Source organism: Eurosta solidaginis, chromosome 4, assembly GCF_040869045.1.
Source record: "Eurosta solidaginis isolate ZX-2024a chromosome 4, ASM4086904v1, whole genome shotgun sequence".
Classification (NCBI taxonomy): domain Eukaryota; kingdom Metazoa; phylum Arthropoda; class Insecta; order Diptera; family Tephritidae; genus Eurosta; species Eurosta solidaginis.
This window is the reverse complement of record NC_090322.1, coordinates 274,440,749-274,461,770: the sequence shown is the minus strand read 5'-3', so window position 1 is coordinate 274,461,770 and position 21,022 is coordinate 274,440,749. Positions and strand designations below refer to the sequence as shown.

Sequence of the window (21,022 nt, the reverse complement as noted above, 5' to 3'; positions counted from 1 at the left end):
ACGTACACGCAGCGGAGAGAAACGCACAAACACATGCATATATCTTATCTGAGATGCTCACAAAAGTAGGCAATCATTTGTGCAAGTATCACTCACATATACACGCGCATATGAGAAGCTATAACGGGCATCTGTAGTTATAGCTGGTAATTTTATAGCTGGTAACTAAGTTAAATTCTAGAAACGCCTAGAAGTATGCGACCGAGGAAACCGAAGAGTATAAAAGAGCAAGCTGAGCAATCATGGAATCAGTTTGATTTAAGCACGCTATCTGTTGACAAGTAGAAGTGTTATTGTGAAAGTAGTCTAATAAAGACGACTTTGCATTATTGACAAAAATCCTACAGACTAGATTCCATATGGATATGTGTGTACATATGTATATGGATAGTACTAAACTATTTAGCTTAAAAAGAAAATAACATATTTTTAAAGCAAGTTCGAGATATAGAAAAGTCAATGCAATGATTGGAATTAATAGAGTTATTTTATTCAACAGTTTAGTGATTCGAACGTTAGCAGAAGGTTGCAAATAAGCGGAATTGCACTAAATTCGTTGAAATATGCACGGGAAATTTTATATGGACTGCCAAGTGTATAACTTTATCTAAAATTATGAACTTGTTGCGCAGAAAATTAGTACTGCTGAATTTCAGTACAGCATTATACCCAGTTGCAAATGAAGTTTGTCTCTCCATTTTATCTTAATACTATTCTCTACTTCCTTCTACGACCGAAAAATATGCGTATCCACAATTCATCGCAACCGTTTCAGCTATAGGTTATACACTATGACCAACAGAGGTTCGTGTCTCCGTCATTAAGCAAAACCCGTTTTGTAGCACGTAATTTAACCACTGCCGCGGGTCTTCAGTAAACACGGCTAATATTTCTTAAGCGTTTCCAAAAGAGCTGCGAATGGCCCTTAAGAATTTTTGTCACATACCACTGTTTTCCTACTCGCGGTAATTTGTTAGTGCCTATGTATAAAAAAACTCTTTTGTACCTACATTTGGTTTTGAAATTCTCCTTTAGTTTTGCAATAAACTGAATGCAACTATTGGTTTTCTAGTAATTTCAAAAAATGTTAGCCGCAGGTGCACACTACTATTTCAGTGCTTGCAGCTGTATATATGTATAGGCCGAGATAACTGATTACGACTAATTAAATATTTCATAAAACTTTAATTATTACAAATTTTTGTTTTCCAATTTATTGTTTAAAATTATTTTATACATATATATGCCAATTGAGTACCTTGACATATTTTGCTATTGTTTAATTAATGTATATTATATATGTTTATTATATTTGTATGTAGTATGTACTATTAAATATTAACATTCATTTATCGTATGCTGTTGTAAAACTATAATGATAATTGCGTACACATGTATATTAAATAGTATTTCACCTCACCTAAGATGAAACGACATGAAACAAAAGAATATCTAATAAAATTAATACATTTAATTTAAATTAATAGTGCTACATTCCTTACGCCAGATTCAGATATTTCGCATCGACGACTACAGCAACGGTACATATCGGGTGAGCTTTAAGCTTTCAACTTAGGTATTAGCTTCATCGCTGTTCGTTAATTACTCAATGAAGAATGCCATTCGCCACTTTTGCTTTTAAACATATATAGCGTATATTATTCTCACTGCAACGCTCTGCTTGCTGCTGCAACACTTAATCTGAGTCTTCTTCCCGATCATCAAACCCCGTTAAATCAACAGATTTTAACATTCCACGCGACACCGCATACTCAATTAGGGCCAAATGGCAAAACACATATTGATCAGGCATTTGTATAGAGTAGGCACGCTGTGAACGGATTTTCTCAACCGTACCACGTATATCGGCTGTACCAACATCTTCCAGACGCGATATGCATATATCCAATGTAATGAAGGTACCTGGCAGATTAAAATAAATTTATATTAATGAAATAACCCTCAATCTTCTATACAAAATACAAATTCTTAATTATCTTAATTCTTCATTAAATGCCTAATGCCAATTTCACACATAGGCTTAATGAAATAATTAGTCAAGTTTTCTACATTAAAGGCCTAATTGAACTCTTAGTTATCTCATTATTGCTATATTGAATGCCTAGAGGCTTGGTTTCCTCGAAAGCGGTGCCGCTATATAGCGGCCGTTACATAGCGGTAGAGTACGTTGTCAAAAATATTGCAATGTAAAAGTAATTATGTGGAAACTAAGAAGACGGTTCATCACCGTTTTTTCCCACCGCTATTGTCAAAGCGGTGAATATTTTGTCAAATATTTCAAATTATTTATCATGATGACATGAATATTCAGGTGCTCTCATCCCGTTGACGTTTTAAGATTTAAGATTTATTCATTCATTTTCTTTACAAAATTCACAAGTATGTATGTATGTATATAACATTATAATGCAAGAAAATGTAAGGCATTCTTTAAAAACAATATTTTAGTATTGTATGCCATCTCAAAATTAAATTAATGGAATTACAAAAGTGTGTGGGGTGAATAAAAAAAAAAAAATTATGACGATTAAGAATAACTTAAAAGTTAAATTTAAGAATAACAACGGCGCTTAAATTACTAGGTGCTAGGGTTCAGCAAATTTTTGATATCGTTGTGTGATAGTTGTAAGAGAAACGATTCAACATTCCGTAAAAATTCACGTAAGTTCCTAATGACACGTATGGACACGGGCAACGCATTGAAAACCTTATATGAGACAATAGTAAAGAAATTATTGAAATGTGTAGTACGATAAGTGGGAACAACAAGTCCGTGTGAGTTCGTCCTCAGGTTATAATTATCCAAATGTAGGCTATGTAAATAACCAGAGCGAACGAAAAATATTTTTAGACTTTTGAAATAGTACAAATGCTTAACAGGAAGTATAGTAAATACTTTTGAGCGTAGCGTTTGAGCAAATCTTTCTTAGACTATAAAAATAACAAACAGTAGATCGCATGTACGACTCAAACTAGAAATATGCGTAGACCAACTTAAATTTTGGTCAACAGAAACACCCAGGTATTGAAAAACGCCTACTTTTACGATTGTGAAACACGCATCACAGCAGTTTATTTCCGCATTGAAAGTTGTATCAGAACACGATAAACTATTGAGTGCAAAACGCTTGCAATCAGTGGCATGGAACACAATTCCAATATCAGGTGCTATTTGTGGATATAGGTTGAAGTACATCATCTGCGTTTTTTTGCTGACAGTAAGCTTATGTGAAGCGAACCACAACCTTAGCAAATGTACGTCATTATTAATGCCTGCTCCAAATCCAGATGGTTCGATGAACCATAGGCAATAGCAGGTCATCTGCGTAGGCGGTAACTTTCCCAGAGAAAGGCAGTGAAAAAATTGAGTTCAAGTAGACCAATAATAGTAACGGACCTAAAACAGATCCGTGAGGCACTCCTAAGTTAATCATAACAGGATTACTTGAAATGCTTCCAACCTTCAGTTTCTGCACTCTTCCTGCCAAGTAAGATTTAAACCAACTATAAATAAAGCCACGGAAGCCCGCGCAATACAGTTTGTCTAATAGTATTTGGTGATCTATCATATCGAAAGCTTTCGTTATATCTACAAACAATCCAGCACAGTTCTTTTTGTTGTCTTATTCGCTGTGTATAAAGGTACAAAATTCTAACAGAGCATCTTCTGTTGACCGCCCACATCTGAATCCAAATTCCATTGGGCTGAAAAAGTTCTTATTTTCTTATTTTTCCCTTATTCTGACATGGTCGGCATGCATAATTTAAAGGGTTGTCTATCATACATAATTACCTTTGAATTCTACTACGATCGGAGTAGATTTTACTATACGTTTAGAAATATAATAACTATATAAGCCGCTACCAGAATTTTTTAGACATGAAGATTAACGTAACTTTGTATTCCCCAAAAGACTATAGGTAAAATTTAGGAGAAAACTTATTTTTTTGAGGAAACTTGGACGAAAAATGAAGCAATCAAAATTTATTACTATTGTAGTACAAGTAAATACTGGAAAATAGAGCTGCCGAAAAAGTGAGGTTATGTTGTTGACATCACCTTTATTATTACATCATGTTATTTATAAAATAAACAACGTTTTTGAATTGAAATTTTTTTCTTGTGAGTTTATTAAAAAAAAAATTATAAAAAAACTAAAAAAAAAAACATGCAAAAATGTAAAATTAACTTTTGCAACTCGTCTGCCGTAACAGTTCGTAGTTTCCAACAAAGCGTTGCCGTTAGAAACCACCGGCCACTCTTTAGCGGTCGTAACATAGCTGTACCGCTTTTGGAGGAAACCAAGCCTTAATCGAGTGAAAAATCCAGTTGGGTTTGCTTGGTGCTTCGAATTTTATTGTCAATGTAACAAATGACAATCAAAAATAAATTATATTCAATATTTTACGACAAATAGAAATAAAAACGAAAAAATTTCAAAATTTAACTTTCACTACATTTGCTGCAAAAGATAACAGGGCTTTTTCGGAAATAGGCACATATTTGGTTAGGTGCAACATCTATGGGTAGTTGCGTATTTTATTTTGATTGTATTTTTAGTTAAGAAGGAAACGGCTGCTTTCCATTTTACCTATTTTTTGTAAAAACGTAATATTTGCTTAGGGCTGCTGACAGATATTGGCTTAATGAAGCAAGGGCCCTGTATGAAAAGGGAAACTTAATTATTTCATTAAATAGAATTGTGATTCGATTAAGTTTCTGTGTGAAAACGGTATAAAGCTTAGTGTTTTGGATTTTATTTCCAATGTAACAAATGACAATCAAAAATAAATGTTTTTCAATAATTTAGGAAAATAGAAAATAGGCAAAATTTTATTTTTGCAGCATTTGCAAAAGAGGCACATATTTGGTTATGTGCAACATCTATGAATAGCTGCGCATACATTTTGATTGTCTTTAAAGATAAGGAGGAGGCGGCTGCTATCCAATTTATTTTTTGGTAACATTTTTTTTGGGCTACTGAGGGATGTTCGGATGTATGAAGAGCAAAAATTTATTATTTTATTAAACAAAATTGCGATTCATTTAAGATCCTGTGTGAAATTAGTATTAAGTTAACTTAAAAATAAAATCGTCAACAAAATGTAAAATTTGTTGATAAAGCTGAGTTGGTCAAAATTTATTCGAATAACAAATAAAAGATAAATAAGTAATCTTTATTGGCGGCTATTTGCGAATACATTTATTAAATGAGTAAACTATACGTTTTTGAGTAAAAATTTCAATCGGTAAATTATTCAAAAATAAATTATTTACAAAAAAACTTATTCATTAATACATAAATTAATAATTGTTAAATAATTAAAAAAAATAAATGCAAGGCGCGATAACCTCCGAAGAGATGTTAGGCCAATCTTCTCTTCCAATTTGCGTCGTTCTTTTAGTTTTTCCTACAAATTGGCGGGACGCGACCTACTTGTTTAATGCCGACTCCGAACGGCATTTGCAAGGCAGATGAGTTTTCACTGAGAAGCTTTCATGGCCCAAATACACTCGGAGTGCTTGCCAAACACTGCCGAGGGGCGACCCCGCTCTGAAAAACTTTCTTCTAATTGAAAAAAACTTGTTTCTAAAATTTTGATGTTGCATTGCCCGGGGCGTGAATCCAGGAGCTTCGGGGTGGTAGGCGGAGCACGCTACCGTCTCTCTGTTTGTCTGTATGTTTGATCGGGCATCACTCAAAAACCACTGCATAGAATTTAATGCGACTTTCGCCGCTGTGAAACATTTTAATCCGGTAGGTCACTAGGGTGTAGACCCAAATATGGCCTCGGGTAACCCTAGAATGTGTTTGCACAATATGTATATCAAATGAAAGCTTCTGACGAAGGCTTAAAAACAGTGTAAAATCTACTTTCGATATCTCAACCCCGTTCTGAGTGGATCATCACCAAATAGGTATCAAAAAAGGTATTGACTCCCAGCGGATTAGGGGGTTTAGAATATACCCGCGGTAGGTATGCCTGTCGTAAGAGACGACTAAAATACCAAATTGATTCAAGGGGTTGTGTAGCGCAACCCTCTCAAGGGGTTGCCAGCGCAATATATATCTTCTCCAACCCAATTGTCAACCTCACCTATCCCTGGCGAATCCTGTTTCATGAACAGCCGAGGTTCTGGCCTAGAACGTTTCATGTGTTCATACCAAATCGTTAGCGAGATGGCCGGGCTAGTACCTTTATGGTGCTTGTTACCGGAACGTACCGGATCTGCATCCGGCAAAGGCCATCAACATCGATAACACTCCCCAAGGCCTTCGGGGAGTGTCATTATCGCTACAACAATAGCAACAACAACGGGGGTATTAACGTATGACATCTTATATTTCAATATCTTATTTTCTTCCAAAAATATTCACCTAAATGTGGACCAGAGGTAACCCTAGAATATGTTTTCAATATGGGCATCAGACGAAAGGCATGAGGAATTGCATTGGGTGCTTTCAGTGCAATGTTCTAACTAATAATTAATAAAATAATTCGATCGACGCAATATATCTCCGGGGAGACTTAGGCGGATCTTCCAATTTGCGTCAACAAATACAAACTTTTTACATATACGCGATTTTTTACTTCCCAATGATGCGACTATGTTTGTTTCGCTTCCCAAGGCAGTCGGTTCTATGTACCGGAGCGACTCGGGATTTTTCCCGACCAAGGACTGTCATTTCAGTGTGACCCCATCTAATTTGTTTCGTCCCTCCCACAAATTGTCATCCTCCCAGCAGCTCCTTGCAGCAGGACTGCTCCATATTCTCTTACTCCGGGAAGGCATCGAATCCAACCCGGGTCCGTCTCGTGACCCCGGTCCTGAGAAATGGTTTTGCTGCATCTGCCGGAAAAGAATATTTTTTAGGACGGTCATACTCTGTTCAGTGTGTCTCGTGCAAGGGATGGTTGCATCGGACAGGTTGTTCTGGGCTTGATCCCAAAACCCTACGTCCACGTAACTTTTATAATCTTTTGTGGCTCCTTGCTGTTCACGCCCAAGGGCGTCCCGTAGTCTACGCCTAATATTATATATTTTATCCTGGCATCGACCGCAGGGACAATGTATCAACATCTACATCCCTCCTGCCACCTGTTGCCCCAGTGGATACCGCCCTAATATCAGGGCCTTACTCACTGGCAACAATCGCATTATCTTAGGCGATTTCAATGCCCATCATGATCTATGGCATTCAAACTTGCGGGCGGACAGTAGGGGTGAGATGTTGGCGGATCAAATAGAAGAAACGACGTTCTGCACAATAAACGGAGACGCCCCCACACGTATGGTAGGAAGCTGTCACAGCTCGCCAGATATGTCAATCGTGAGCGCAGAACTCGTAAACTGCGTCAACTGGCAGCCGATAGTAACATTGGCATCCGACCAACCGCCCATACTTATTTCGCTTGAGCGTACCGCCGACTTCATCGTCGCTGAAAAACGCACTTTCATAAACTTCAAAAAAGGATAGTGGGAAGAATATAAATCCTTTACAGACAACCGCTTTGCTGTCCTCCTTATCCCGACTGATGCCCGCCAAGGGAACGTGCCTTTCGTAAGGTCATTGAATCCGCCTCGGCACATTTCATTCCCGCCGGGAGAATTCCCGAAATCCGGCCCACTTCCCGGCGGAGGCCGCAAACTTAGCGAGAGAACGTGACCTTATAAGACAGCTAGATCCAGGCGACCCCCAAATAAGGGATATAAACCAACGCATCAGATTGCTTGTAGAGGAACACAAGCGGGCGAAATGGGAGGAGCACCTAAGAGGTTGTAACCTCTCTACCGGTGTGGGTAAACTTTGGTCCACCGTAAAGTCCCTATCGAATCCGACTAAGCACAAAGACAAAGTTTCCATCGCCTTTGGCGACAAAGTGCTGTCGGACGCGAAAAAATGCGCGAGCGCTTTCTGCCGACAATATATAATGCATCCTACGGTCGAAAAAGATAGACGGAGAGCCAATAGACACGCACATAAACACAAATTCAGCGCGTCACCAATCACCATCACCGCTAAAGAGGTTGAGGACGCCATTGGTCGTGCTAAACCATCCAAATCAGTGGGCCCAGACGGCATAACCATGCCGATGCTTAAAAGCCTAGGGAAAGAGGGTTTCAAATATTTAGCGCATGTCTTCAACCTGTCTCTTTCCACCTTTGTCATACCTGAGAAATGGAAAATGGCTAAGGTGGTCCCACTACTAAAGCCTGGGAAACCAGCTAACATAGGTGAGTCGTATCGTCCGATATCTCTCCTATCGCCAGTGGCAAAGACGCTTGAAACCATTTTGCTCCCTTATTTCCAAGCAAATTTGCAGTTAGCCCCTCATCAGCATGGCTTCAGAAAACTCCATAGCACTACCACCGCGCTAAATGCCATTAGCACCCAGATAAATTGCGTTTTAAATCAATACCCCCAACATAGAACAGTACTCGTAGCGCTAGACCTATCAAAAGCTTTTGATATGGTCAACCATGGCTCGTTACGGCAAGACCTGGAAGGGTCTACCCTTCCCCCATGTCTTAAAAGGTGGACCGCAAATTATCTGGGTGGTCGGCAGGCATCGGTGCAATTTAGAAACGAAACATCAAAACCAAGGAGAATTAAACAAGGGGTGCCACAGGGTGGTGTCCTATCCCCACTTTTGTTTAATTTCTACATATCTAAGCTACCTTCACCACCGGAAGGAGTCACAATCGTTTCCTACGCCGATGACTGCACAATAATGGCCACAGGTCCAGGCCCAAAGATCGATGCGCTATGCAATAAAATAAACGGCTACCTCCCTGATCTCTCCAGTTTTTTCGCCTCGCGAAACCTGGCATTATCACCGACTAAATCTCCCGAAACCTTATTTACCACATGGACGTCCCAAATGTCGACCATTTTGAACATCCACGTTGATGGCACTACGCTATCGACTGTCCTTGGGTGACGTTTGATCAGGATCTACATTTTGGTGAGCACGCAGCAGCAATTGTTCCGAGAATTCAGAGCCGTAACAAAATCCTCAAATCCCTCGCTGGCAGTACTTGGGGAAAAGATAAAGAAACGCTCATGACTACATACAAAGCATTAGCCAGCCGATTGCGTGCTACGCGTCACCCATATGGTCGCCAAGCCTAAAAATCACCCACTGGAAGAAACTGCAGGCCTGCCAAAATACTGCTCTCAGAATCGCCACGGGCTGTCTTCTTATGTCCCCAGAACACCATCTGCATAATGAGGCGAGAATACTCCCCATCAGGGAGAGAAATGAGATGCTGACCAAACAGTTCCTGTTGAATACCCAGAAACCTGGGCATCCCAACAGACATCTGATTGATGAACCAGCACCGCCTAGGGGCTTAAGGAGTCATCTCCGTAAGCATTTTGAGGAAATACGGCACCTGAGAACCCAGCCGTATGAAGCGAAAAAACACAAGCAGGTCCTTGGTGAACTCCATAAACAGGCGTCGGACCTTTATGCCGGGAATTGCCCGGTGAATCCAGTACTTAACGAAAATTATACAAAACTCGCGGAAGAGGAACGCATACTCCCCAGGGAAACGCGTGTCACTCTTGCTCAACTTCGTTCTGGATACTGTAACAGGTTAAACTCTTACCTATCCAGAATCAACCCCGACATACAAAATGTATGCCCTGCTTGCAGTGTGTCCCCACATGACACCAACCATCTCTTCAATTGTAATGTGGAACCAACGCCTCTAACACCCCTTTCCTTATGGTCCACCCCTGTTGAAACGGCAAGTTTCCTTGGACTCCCGTTAGAGGATATTGATGACAATTTGTGATCGGTCGCGGCTATTAGGTGGGGCGAGCATTGCTACAACAACAACAACAACAACAACAACTATGTTTGTGAGTATTTTTTCTTCTGTAGTGACGAAATCTTTCTATTGGTATTTGGTACTCAACTTTATCGGCAGAAATAAATATGATGAGACTTTATTTGGAATTCCGCGCATACGAAGTAGAGGGCATTAGCTAGTTATCCAAATAAATATTTATTCGAATAATGCCCATTTCCTTATAGTACATAGTTGAAAATATGTATGGAAATGACTTTTTGGAAGGATTTATAAACCTTTTGTATTTTGTATGAATAAACAACTTATGTATATAATAACAGGAATGAATAAAGTTTTAAAACTGGAAGTAAATGTACATTGCTTGCATAAATTGCAGAAAAACTTGACTTCAATTACACGTCCACAAAAAAACCTAGGTCAGTTTTGATGCGCTTAATTCCGAATCCGCAATTAGACTAAGGTTTGGGCTTCGGCCTCATCTGAAATTTAAACTTATTTGGCAGTGTTTTTTTTTCGTTTTATATGGGGGTCATGAAAGATCTCTGCGAGCCATTCGAAACCAAACGAGGCTTCAGATAAGGCGATTCCCTTTCGCGCGTTTTCTTTAACATAAATAAATAAGAAATAGTTTTAGCAGCAGAACCAAACCGTAAGGGTACAATTTAATACATAATTAGTACAATTACTGGCGTATGCTGATGATATTGTGACGAATATTAACACCACTGAGTTATACTACCATCACTAAACTGATACTAAGCAGCCATTCGTACGTGCGTAAACAAATAAATCATCATTTACGCACATACATACAAGGCAACGGACAGATATTCACAAACACATGTAATCATCAGCCGAAGTAGTACTCACATATACACACGCATATGGCTAAAAACTACAAATATACATGTATATTGCTGGTAACCAAGCATGAAGTTCACGAAATTACTAGACCTTAGGATAAATAGGTGAACGAGGAAACCGAGAGTATAAAAGCAGCGCAAGCTGAGGCATGACTAATCAGTTTTGATTTAAGCACGCTATTGGTTGTGAAGTATAAGTGTTAGGATAGGATAGGTTAGGTGGTAGCATCCCTGATAAGGATAGCTCACTTGGACAACACGAAGGTCCGTTGTGATACCACATACACCAAAAATAACGGTGACCTAGATCCAGCTACTTAGAGAATCGTTGGGTAGCAACGATAAAGCTCCGAATGATACCGATCTCAACTTTGGATATATCCTCGGGAGATCCAAGTGAGTCGCGACCGAAGTACTTTCGCCTAATTCTGGCAAAAGCTGGACAATCAAGCATAAAGTGATTTGGTGATTCCACCTCATCATCCTCCATACAGCTGCAGCAGGATGGAGTTTCCAGTATATTGAGACGTACCGCATGGATACCCATGGGACAGTGCCCTGTCAAAACCCCAATGACCATTGATAGGTGAGCCTTAGTGAACCCAATTATTTCAGCAGACCTCCTGCCATCCACTTTCGGCCAGAAAGATCTTGCTACCCTGCAAGACGTGGTATCCGCCCAACGTTTGCTGAGCTGATTCGAGGCCCAGCTATGGAGGAGCAATCCACAGGTGGCCAGCGGGATCCCGAAGTCCCTACAGCCATCTTCATCCGGTTCAGTTGTACCGATGCGGGCTAAGAGATCCGCTTGACAGTTACCCGGGATATCACTATGGCCCGGGACCCAGATAATCTTAATTGTAAAATAATTCGATGCAATCGCAAGCGAGGTCAGGCACTCCCAGACCACCCTCGATCGCACTGTAGTTGAGCTCAAGGCCTTGATAGCCGATTGGCTATCAGAGTAGATGTTAAATTCCCTAACCGTGGTAGCACTGGATAGCATTCCATCCACCGCATCCTTAATCGCAGCAATTTCCGCTTGGAATACACTGCAGTGATCAGCCAACTTAAACTTGCGGCTTAAATTTAGCTCTTGACAAAAGACCCCCCCACCAACCTTTCCATCCAGCTTTGACCCATCCGTGAACAAGTTAACCGGTCCCATGCCCCAGATAATTCCTCTTCCCCAATCCTCTCTCTCTGGAATAACTGGGGTGAAGGTTGTATAGGGAGCTGTTATCGGCATACAGTAGTCCGTTCTGTCCGGGATGAAGTCGAAACTGGTAAGAAGGCTAGAGTGTCCGCGGTCAGAAAGTCTATATCCCATATCACGAAGCCTGACCAACGACCTTGCCGCGGCCGCCTTTCCCGCAATATCTACTGGGTATATGTTCAGCATGACGTTCAGTGCCAAGGTAGGCGTTGTTCTGAGAGCGCCACTGATACCGATCAGCGCCGTCCGTTGCACTGACACTAACATTTTGGAGGTGCTCGCCGTGTCCAGTGCTTTCCACCAGACCAGCACCCCATATAGCAGAATCGGTTTGACCACCATCTCATAAAGCCAGTGTACTATTCTTGGCGAGAGTCCCCATCTCTTTCCGATAGCTCCTCTGCAGCAGTACAAGGCAATGGCGGCCTTCCTGGCCCGATCTTCCGCATTGGGTCTCCAGGACAGTTTCTTGTCCAAAACAATCCCCAAATATTTAACCCTATCAGAAAGTACCAACGGTACCCCTGCAATCGAGGGAGTTCTGAAATCGGGCACCTTATATCTTCTTGTGAAAAGGACCAATTCCGTTTTTCCCGGGTTGACCGCCAATCCACATGATTCAGCCAACCTAGCCACAGTATCCAGGTAGCCCTGAAGAACATCGCGCAGGGCGCCCAGAAATTTGCCTCTGACTAGGATAGCGAGGTCATCTGCATAGGCAACCACCCGACAACCATTGGCTTCCAGCTCCACAAGGAGCTCGTTGACTACCACAACCCAGAGGAGAGGAGATAGGACACCCCCCTGTGGCGTGCCCCTGCACACCTTCCTCTTAATTATGGCCCCTCCCCACTCCGCTGCGACAATTCTGCCGCATAGAAGTTTGCTAATAAATTCAACCAGAGCCGCCTCGACTCCTAAACCCACCAGAGCTCTTTCGATTGACCCCGGTAAGACATTGTTAAAAGCTCCCTCGATGTCTAGAAAGGCACCCAGAGCATACTCTTTGTGTTCTAGGGACCCCTCTATTTGCTTTACAATCGAATGGAGAGCCGTTTCCGTCGATCTGCCCTTGCAGTACGCATGTTGTGAAGCCGACAGTAACCCCCGAGGTATCCTTTCCCGTAGGTACAGGTCAATCAACCGCTCAAACGTCTTAAGAAGAAACGACGAGAGACTGATTGGCCTGAAATCCTTAGGTGATACATGAGAGCTTCTGCCGGCCTTCGGAATGAAAATAACCCTAACCGTGTGCCAAGACTTCGGGATATAGTTAAGCCTGAGGCAGTTAGTATAAGTGTTATTGTGAAGTATTTTCAAAGTAGTCTAATAAACCCCATTTTGCATTATTGAATGATGGAGTTATTTATTCAACAGTTTAGCGATTCGAACGTTAGCAGAAGGTTTGGAATAAGCGGAATTCCCCAAAATTCGTTACAATATTGATATTATTGGCCTTAGGAAACGCGCCGTGAGTTCTACATTCTCCGGATTAGATAAGGAAGCAAAAATAGTGAGTCTTGCGGTAAATGAAGACAAGTCGAAGTACTTGTTGTCATTCAAGAAAGAATCAGCGGGAGGTATAATGATGAGCTGTGTGAGCTTTACGCAATTGCTGGCCAAAATGTATTGAATTTATGCTGATAGGGTTGTTTTTTTTTTAATTCTGATTAACAATTTAAACGTTTTCGAATTGGACGCCGATATGGAGTGCTATTTCACTATGCAGTCGATATAGTGTACATGTATACATACCTGTTCGACCAATGCCCGCACTACAGTGCACTACAATTGGGGGTCCTCGTGCATGTCCTGCCCAAGTGTCGCCTAACGCTTTCACCATAGCTGCTTGCTTTTCCCGTACTTTTTGTAAAAAATTTAGCATTGCCATTGCGGTACTGGGCACACCATAATCGGGCCAACTTGTAAATTGCCAATGTGAAACGTTTCTAATTTCGTCAGTCTGAAATAATAAAATGATCCGAATTCAAGTTAAGCAATAATGTAAAGCGTTTACAATTTTCATTTTAATAAATATTTAGATGCTAAGAGATAGGATATGAAGTACGTTATTCTTAACCTATTTAAGTCCTTCACGAAATGTGAAATGAATTAAAGCTTCATATGCCCCTAACGAAAAGTGTATTTTTTGAGTTAAAACCTTACCAACCGACATTCAGAGATATGGCCTATTTATCAAAATTTTTAAGCCACGACCATTTCATTAGGACAGGTCGATTAGTACTCGTTCGACCAAGTTTAAACAAACAGAATCGTCACTGTGGTAAATTTTGATTTTTACGATCTACTCTGATAACGACATTCGGAATAATTACAAGTGATTTTCAAACAAAACTAATCCGTGCATACATAAATAATTTTTATTTACCTTAAGATTTTTCAATTGTAATGATGCTACTGTATAATCTTCATTTATTTCTATACTAAGTGTTCGCACATGGAAGTTTCCGAATTCTAAGGAACTATTCTCAGTCGGTTCCCAATATTGGCCACATTTGACTCGTCCACGTTCCATAACACGTGTTGTCATAACCACAACTAAGCAATGTTGTTCCCAAATCATTCGCCAAAAATCCTGGGATGTTTTGGGTAATGGACCTGAAAGAAAAATAAAGTATTTATGATCCAACCTGAAGGAGCAGACGATTGACCATTAACATAGGGCACTCTTTTTATGCTTATTTTTACAGCGATTACTAAGAACACCTTAAATTTTTAATTTTCTCTTTTAATAGGTACACAAATTTATGAGCTTCGCTTTTATCAATTAATTGAATACATAATTCTGTTTCCATTGAAACATTAAACTTTATATAATTTTCGAAAAATTCAAATCAGTCAATCCACCTTATGACCCCCCGCGGGTCAGGGGGCTTAGAATATTCCCGCGGCAGGTATGCCTACCGTAAGAGGCGACTAAAATACCAAATTGATTCAAGGTGTTGCTAGCGCAAAATATAGTTTCTCCAACCCAATTGTCAACCTCACCTACCCGTGGCGAAACCTGTTACTTTAACAGCCGAGGCTCTGGCGACCCCAAGTCCTTAACGAATCTAGGGGGTGGGAGGGCGGACCTTAAAAGTCTCATGTGGTCATACTAAATCGTTCCCGGGCTAGTGCCTTAATGGTGCTTGTTACCAGAACGTACCGGATCTGCATCCGGCAAAGGACCACCAACATCGATAACACTTCCCAAGGCCTTCGGGGAGTGTTCTTATCGCTACAACAACAAAAAGGTTAATTAAAATTATGACCATAGAGAATGGTCAGAAAGTCAAATTTTAAATGGCTAAAATTTCAACGATGTTGATGTTATGATCATTCTGTTTTTTTTTTTTTTTTGAAATGGTCATAACGTCACGTCAGTTTTTTTTTTTCAAGTGGACATAAGGACAAGCAGTACAGCAAAAGTTGTGCTGGCATTCAATTTGTTCAGAGATTTTCCAAATTTTCGCCTGCGGGGCTGGTTCCGTATATACTAGTTTAATTGCATTGAAATAACGGTTCTGTGAGGATTTTTTTAAATAGGAAGAACTTATTCAACTCAATATTTTATGCATCCTGCGAACATTTCTTTGTTTTTTATGCTGGTCTCGATACAGCAAAAATATGGTTACTGCCTTTTTCCGGAAATGGTTATAAGATCAAACGGAATTGTCCTAAATGGCCATTTGAAGTCAATTGACCTTATCATCACTTCAAATGTACTGCGAAAGTTTTTATTTATGGCTCATTTTCTATTCTTTGTCGTTTTGATTTTTTCCACAGCCAATTGAGTGCGCCAATCGGGTGCTATTATTTCATTAGACGATTGTGGCATCCTATATAATTTTTCCTTCAAGCATTTTTGCTTCATTTGGATTCATAGGTTCATTTGGACTCACACGTTATTACAAATTTCGAAAATTGTTTCCCTTCACCTAGATTTTTTAACAAGAATTTAACAGGCAATTTGCATTAAGTGGAATGTACCTATTTACCTTGTGTTGAGATATATGCATTCTTCTGTTTATATCCGTCGACGAAATTGGCGTTTATGTAGTCATCACCATCCTCCCTTGACAACACTACTCTACTGTGATCGTAACAAAGTACATCCGTATAACGATTTTTCGTTAGGTTATTCCGCATCCTACAATTCAATCAAAGTCTATTGGTTCTTCATTCATAAATAATCACATGATTTGACTAACCTTGCATGACTGAATGTGCCTTCGGGCGCACGATTTCGTATTTCCGCATACTCCTTCACCAGACCTCTACGGCCAAGCTCTTTTACCATTTGAACAATTTGTTCAATTGTTTTTGGATCTCCCTCCTGTCCAGCCAGGCTGTCGTCATCACTAAACCCCGACGAAGCACTACTTGGCGGGTTTTCCGACCACAACTCACTTAAGCCGGATGAACCGTTCGAGCTACCGCTACTTGTTACCGTTGCTGTTGCTGGAACTACTACACAACCATTCACCAGAGACACCGATCCTTGAGCGCCACTGTCATCCAAACCGTTTAGCGCGGGGACACCAACTGCCAGCGATGTTCCCACTACCACCGATTCAGAATCAATTTGGTTAATCGTTGGCAATGATGATGACGTTGTTGTGTTGAAACTATCTCGTTTTAATCCGCTTATGGGTGATGAAATAACAGTACAAAGATCGTTTATTGCAATATTTTCGTTGGGTTCCTCACCACCTAATAATCGTCGACTACAATCACCGTTTGTTATTGTGGTTGTTGCAGTATTTATATTATTAATATTACTACTACTATTACTGTTAATGTTCTTGCTATTGTCACCACTAATGACAATTGAATTGATAACAATATTGCCAATACTATTTGTTGTTGTACTTAAGTTGTTGCTGCTTCGGTTAAAAGCCACTTGCTCAATATTGGCGAGCAGTTCGTCTTCACGATTCGTCATCGATTTGCGGCACTGTAGCAACCATGTGGCGTGATCGATTTCCAATGCACCGCCAAGATGCAGGGGTAATGCTTTTAGTGGCACGTGAAGCCCCAATGTCGGCACAGATACAGTGAAGACACGTTCACGCAATTTTTCTCTCACAAATAATCGCAAAATTTTGAATGGAGCTTTGAACCACAAAGGCGCTGTTACAATTAACACTTTTTTTAAACGTGCCGGATAGCCTCCCTATAATCGAAAATGAAATAAAATTTAAATATACAATAATAATAAAACAAACAAAAATTTAGCAAAACTGCAAAAGTACATTAATATCATGATTAAATCACAAGAGGTTTGCTCCATGATTCAATTACCAGAGGTTTGTTCTCTAATGATGGCAGAGCTTTGACACTCCAAAATTTAAAAATTAGGACGCGTTGCTTTTACGAAGTACGGAAAACGGGGAATAGTTCAATCCCCTTCAGCGAAAAATGTAATAAAAAACTACCTTTTGTAGTATAAAAGTAGTGATTTTGTAAATGCCTACATATTTTATGGAAATTATTCATTTTTTACTTTTTTTTAACCATTTTGTACAAATATTTGATTTTGAACCGTACGAAAAATTATCAATAAATTCGAAAAACGGTTTTAAAACTCAACCAAAAGTTTTAAATTAATGTTAAAAAATGTATGAAGTGACCGTTGAACTTGTAGCAAAAACAATAACAACACACAATGGCAAACAAGGAAAAGCTAAGTTCGGGTGTAACCGAACATTACATACTCAGCTGAGAGCTTTGGAGACAAAATAAGGGAAAATCACCACGTAGGAAAATGAACCTAGGGTAACACTGGAATGTGTTTGTATGACATGGGTATCAAATGGAAGGTATTAAAGAGTATTTTAAAAGGGAGTGGGCCAAAGTTCTATAGGTGGGCGCCATTTCGGGATATCGCCATAAAGGTGGACCAGGGTTGTACGATACGGGTATGAAATTAAAGGTATTAATGAGGGTTTTAAAAGGGAGTGGCCCTTATATGTATATGTGAAGGCGTTTTCGAGGGTGGATCAGGGTGACCCAGAACATCATCTGTCGGGTATCGCTAGTTTATTTATATATGTCATACTACGAACAGTATTCCTGCCATGATTCCAAGGGCTTTTGATTTCGCCCTGCAGAACTTTTTCATTTTCTTCTACTTAATATGGTAGGTGTCACACCCATTTTACAAAGTTTTTTCTAAAGTTATATTTTGCGTCAAAAAACCAATCCAATCTCCATGTTTCATCCCTTTTTTCGTATTTGGTATAGAATTATGGCATTTTTTCATTTTTCGAAATTTTCGATATGGGCGTGGTCGTAGTCGGATTTCGCCCATTTTTAATACCAAGATAAAGTCAGTTCAGATAAGTACGTGAACTAAGTTTAGTAAAGATATATCGATTTTTGCTCAAGTTATCGTGTTAACGGCCGAGGAAGGACCGACGGTCGACTGTGTATAAAAACTGGGCGTGGCTTCAACCGATTTCGCCCATTTTCACAGAAAACAGTTATCGTCATAGAAGCTATGCCTTGCCAAATTTCACAAGGATTGGTACATTTTTGTTCGACTTATAGCATTAAAAGTATTCTAGACAAATCAAATGAAAAGGGGGGAGCCACGCCCATTTTGAAATTTTCTTTTATTTTTGTATTTTGTTGCACCATATCATTACTGGCGTTGAATGTTGCCATAATTTACTTATATACTGCAAAGATATTAAATTTTTGTTCAAATTTGACTTTAAAAATTTTTTTTTTGAAGAGTGGGCGTGTTCGTCATCCGATTTTGCTAATTCTTAGTTAGAACACATATAGTAATAGGAGTAACGTTCCTGCCAAATTTCATCATGATATCTTCCACGACTGCCAAATTACAGCTTGCAAAACTTTTAAATTACCTTATTTTAAAAGTGGGCGTTGGCAAGCCCATTGTCCAAAATTTTGCTTATTTTCTATTCTGCGTCATAAGCTCAACCCACCTACTAAGTTTCATCGCTTTATCCGTCTTTGGTAATGAATTATCGCACTTTTTCGGTTTTTCGATATCGAAAAAGTGGGCGTGGTTATAATCCGATTTCGTTCGTTTTAAATAGCGATCTGAGATGAGTGCCCAGGAACTTATATGCCAAATTTCATCAAGATACCTCAAAATTTACTCAAGTTATCGTGTTTACGGACGGACGGACGGACATGGCTAAATGAATTTCTATCTCGATTAGTTTACAGGGTACCGTTACAGGGTACCGTTATGCGAACAAAATTAATATACTCTGTGAGCTTTGCTCAACTGAGTATAAAAATGCTTGCATTTTACAATTTGTTATCCATTTTACTACATATTTTGTTTGTTTTTTGCAGCAATACAATTTATCATATGAAGCAGAATCGCAGTTACCAAATTCTGATCAAAAAACAGCTGACGTAACAAATTCTAATAAAATGTATATGCTCTGCCAGTTTAACTAATTTTAAGTGCTTTATTGTGGTTTGAAAATATCTGCAAGTCCTATATGTGCACATACCTCTATTGGTTAAATCAAAAAACGAAGCGGTTCGGTTCAGTGGTACGAACACTTTGGCAAAACTTGAACCAGGTCATGAACCGAGCCGAACCACCCTTTATACGTCCTATAAAGCATCTAGTATTTGCCAAGAGGACGGATATATTTTTCAACTTTGGTCCAAGTTTCTGGTAGAGCTCTTCAGTTTGGTCATTAAACAAACTTCTAGTAACACTATGGTCTCATTCTGTTTATGTGAGGTCCTCACGGACCAGTCAGTTCAACCTAAGCTAACATAGGCTCAATCTTTTAACCGTCTAAGCAGCTTTAAGTCTTGACTACAATTCCTGAAAATACCATAATTGCACCTAGGCCAAGAGGCTATTAATCACTAAATCAAAGCAGTGGACCTTTGCGCTTAGGCTTAAACTAAAGATAAACTTTCTGTTACAATCCCTAAAAGCAGGACCTCTAACTGAGCTTGGCCTGGAGGTGTCTTTGGGTGATTATAAATTGCTTTTGACTTTAAATGACTTAATAGCTTTGTTTTATGATGTTTTGTTATAAGAATTGTATGTGGAATCCGAATCTGCTAGAAGCGATGCTGAAAAAGCTTCCCTAATATGTATGTCTTTTACACATGTCTAAATATAGTACTTGGAAGCGGAAATTGAGGACCTGCTTAGTTTAAAAACAAAAAAGCGTTCTTTCTAACATCAGATTAGTGAAAAAATATTCGTAACTATTTATTTGTTACGTGGTCAACTCATATCTTAAATGTTCATATTTTGTTTTTAACAATGTACTGTTTTTTCTTTGATACCTATTTATTGGCTTTCTCTATACGGTTATTTATATACATGCATACGTACTTAGAGTTCGACCGAACATTCGGTGTGGGTTCGTTTACCGAACAGTTCGGCCTTAGGGCCATATCTGATACAACTTTAGGGGCGCGTTGCTTTTGACGCGTGTCAACATAGAGACTTAATCAAGTTATTTATTCAACAGTTTAGCGATTCGAACGTTAGCAGAAGATTTGGAATAAGCGGAATTCCACTAAATTCGTTACAATTGGTGTCAGAAGAGGAATTGTTGAATAAATTCTAGAGGAAAACAAGGACATGGCAAAGTTAAGTGAATTGAAGATCCAGCAACTGAAGGAGGAGTTGGAGAGCCGTGGAATGAATACAACCGGCGTTAAACTCGAACTTCAGGCACGACTACGAGAGGCAATGGAATTAGAAGGAATTGACGTAGAAGAGTATGTCTTTCATCTTGATGGCGATGAGACAACAAAATTGGAGGAGAAAAATGAAACACCGCAGACAGTTACCCCTACAGACTTGAACATGATTTTTGCTGCAATATCTGCTCAAACATCGACAGTGTCATCTCAACTGGAAGAACAAAAGATAAATATAACATCTAAACTGGCAGAATAGAAGACATATATGGGATCGGGGGAGACACGCATAACAGCCAAGATTGAAGCACAGGAAACACAAATTTCATCACAGCTGGAAAAACAAAAGACATATATGGCAACTCAACTGAAAGAACAAGAGACACGCATAACAGTACAACTAGAAGCACAAGAGGCGCGTATATCATCAAA

The 21,022-nt window shown here is 39.6% G+C and overlaps 1 protein-coding gene across 2 annotated transcripts in view; it reads right to left on the bottom strand.

Annotated features, from left to right (window-relative positions):
- Positions 1-1,183: 1,183 nt before the first annotated feature.
- Positions 1,184-21,022, bottom strand: part of Ptpmeg2 (Protein tyrosine phosphatase Meg2) — a 92,193-nt gene continuing 72,354 nt past the window's right edge. Inside the window, exons 4-9 of one of the 2 annotated variants that reach the window (XM_067786288.1) lie at positions 16,138-17,102; positions 15,925-16,076; positions 15,829-15,864; positions 14,313-14,542; positions 13,679-13,886; positions 1,184-1,923 (exon numbers count right to left, since the gene is read on the bottom strand). In XM_067786288.1, the coding sequence (XP_067642389.1) occupies positions 1,697-1,923; positions 13,679-13,886; positions 14,313-14,542; positions 15,829-15,864; positions 15,925-16,076; positions 16,138-17,102 (1,818 nt within the window). In that variant the 3' untranslated portion in view covers positions 1,184-1,696. The remainder of the gene's footprint in view (positions 1,924-13,678; positions 13,887-14,312; positions 14,543-15,828; positions 15,865-15,924; positions 16,077-16,137; positions 17,103-21,022) is intronic. The other variant, XM_067786289.1, reaches the window with a different exon arrangement.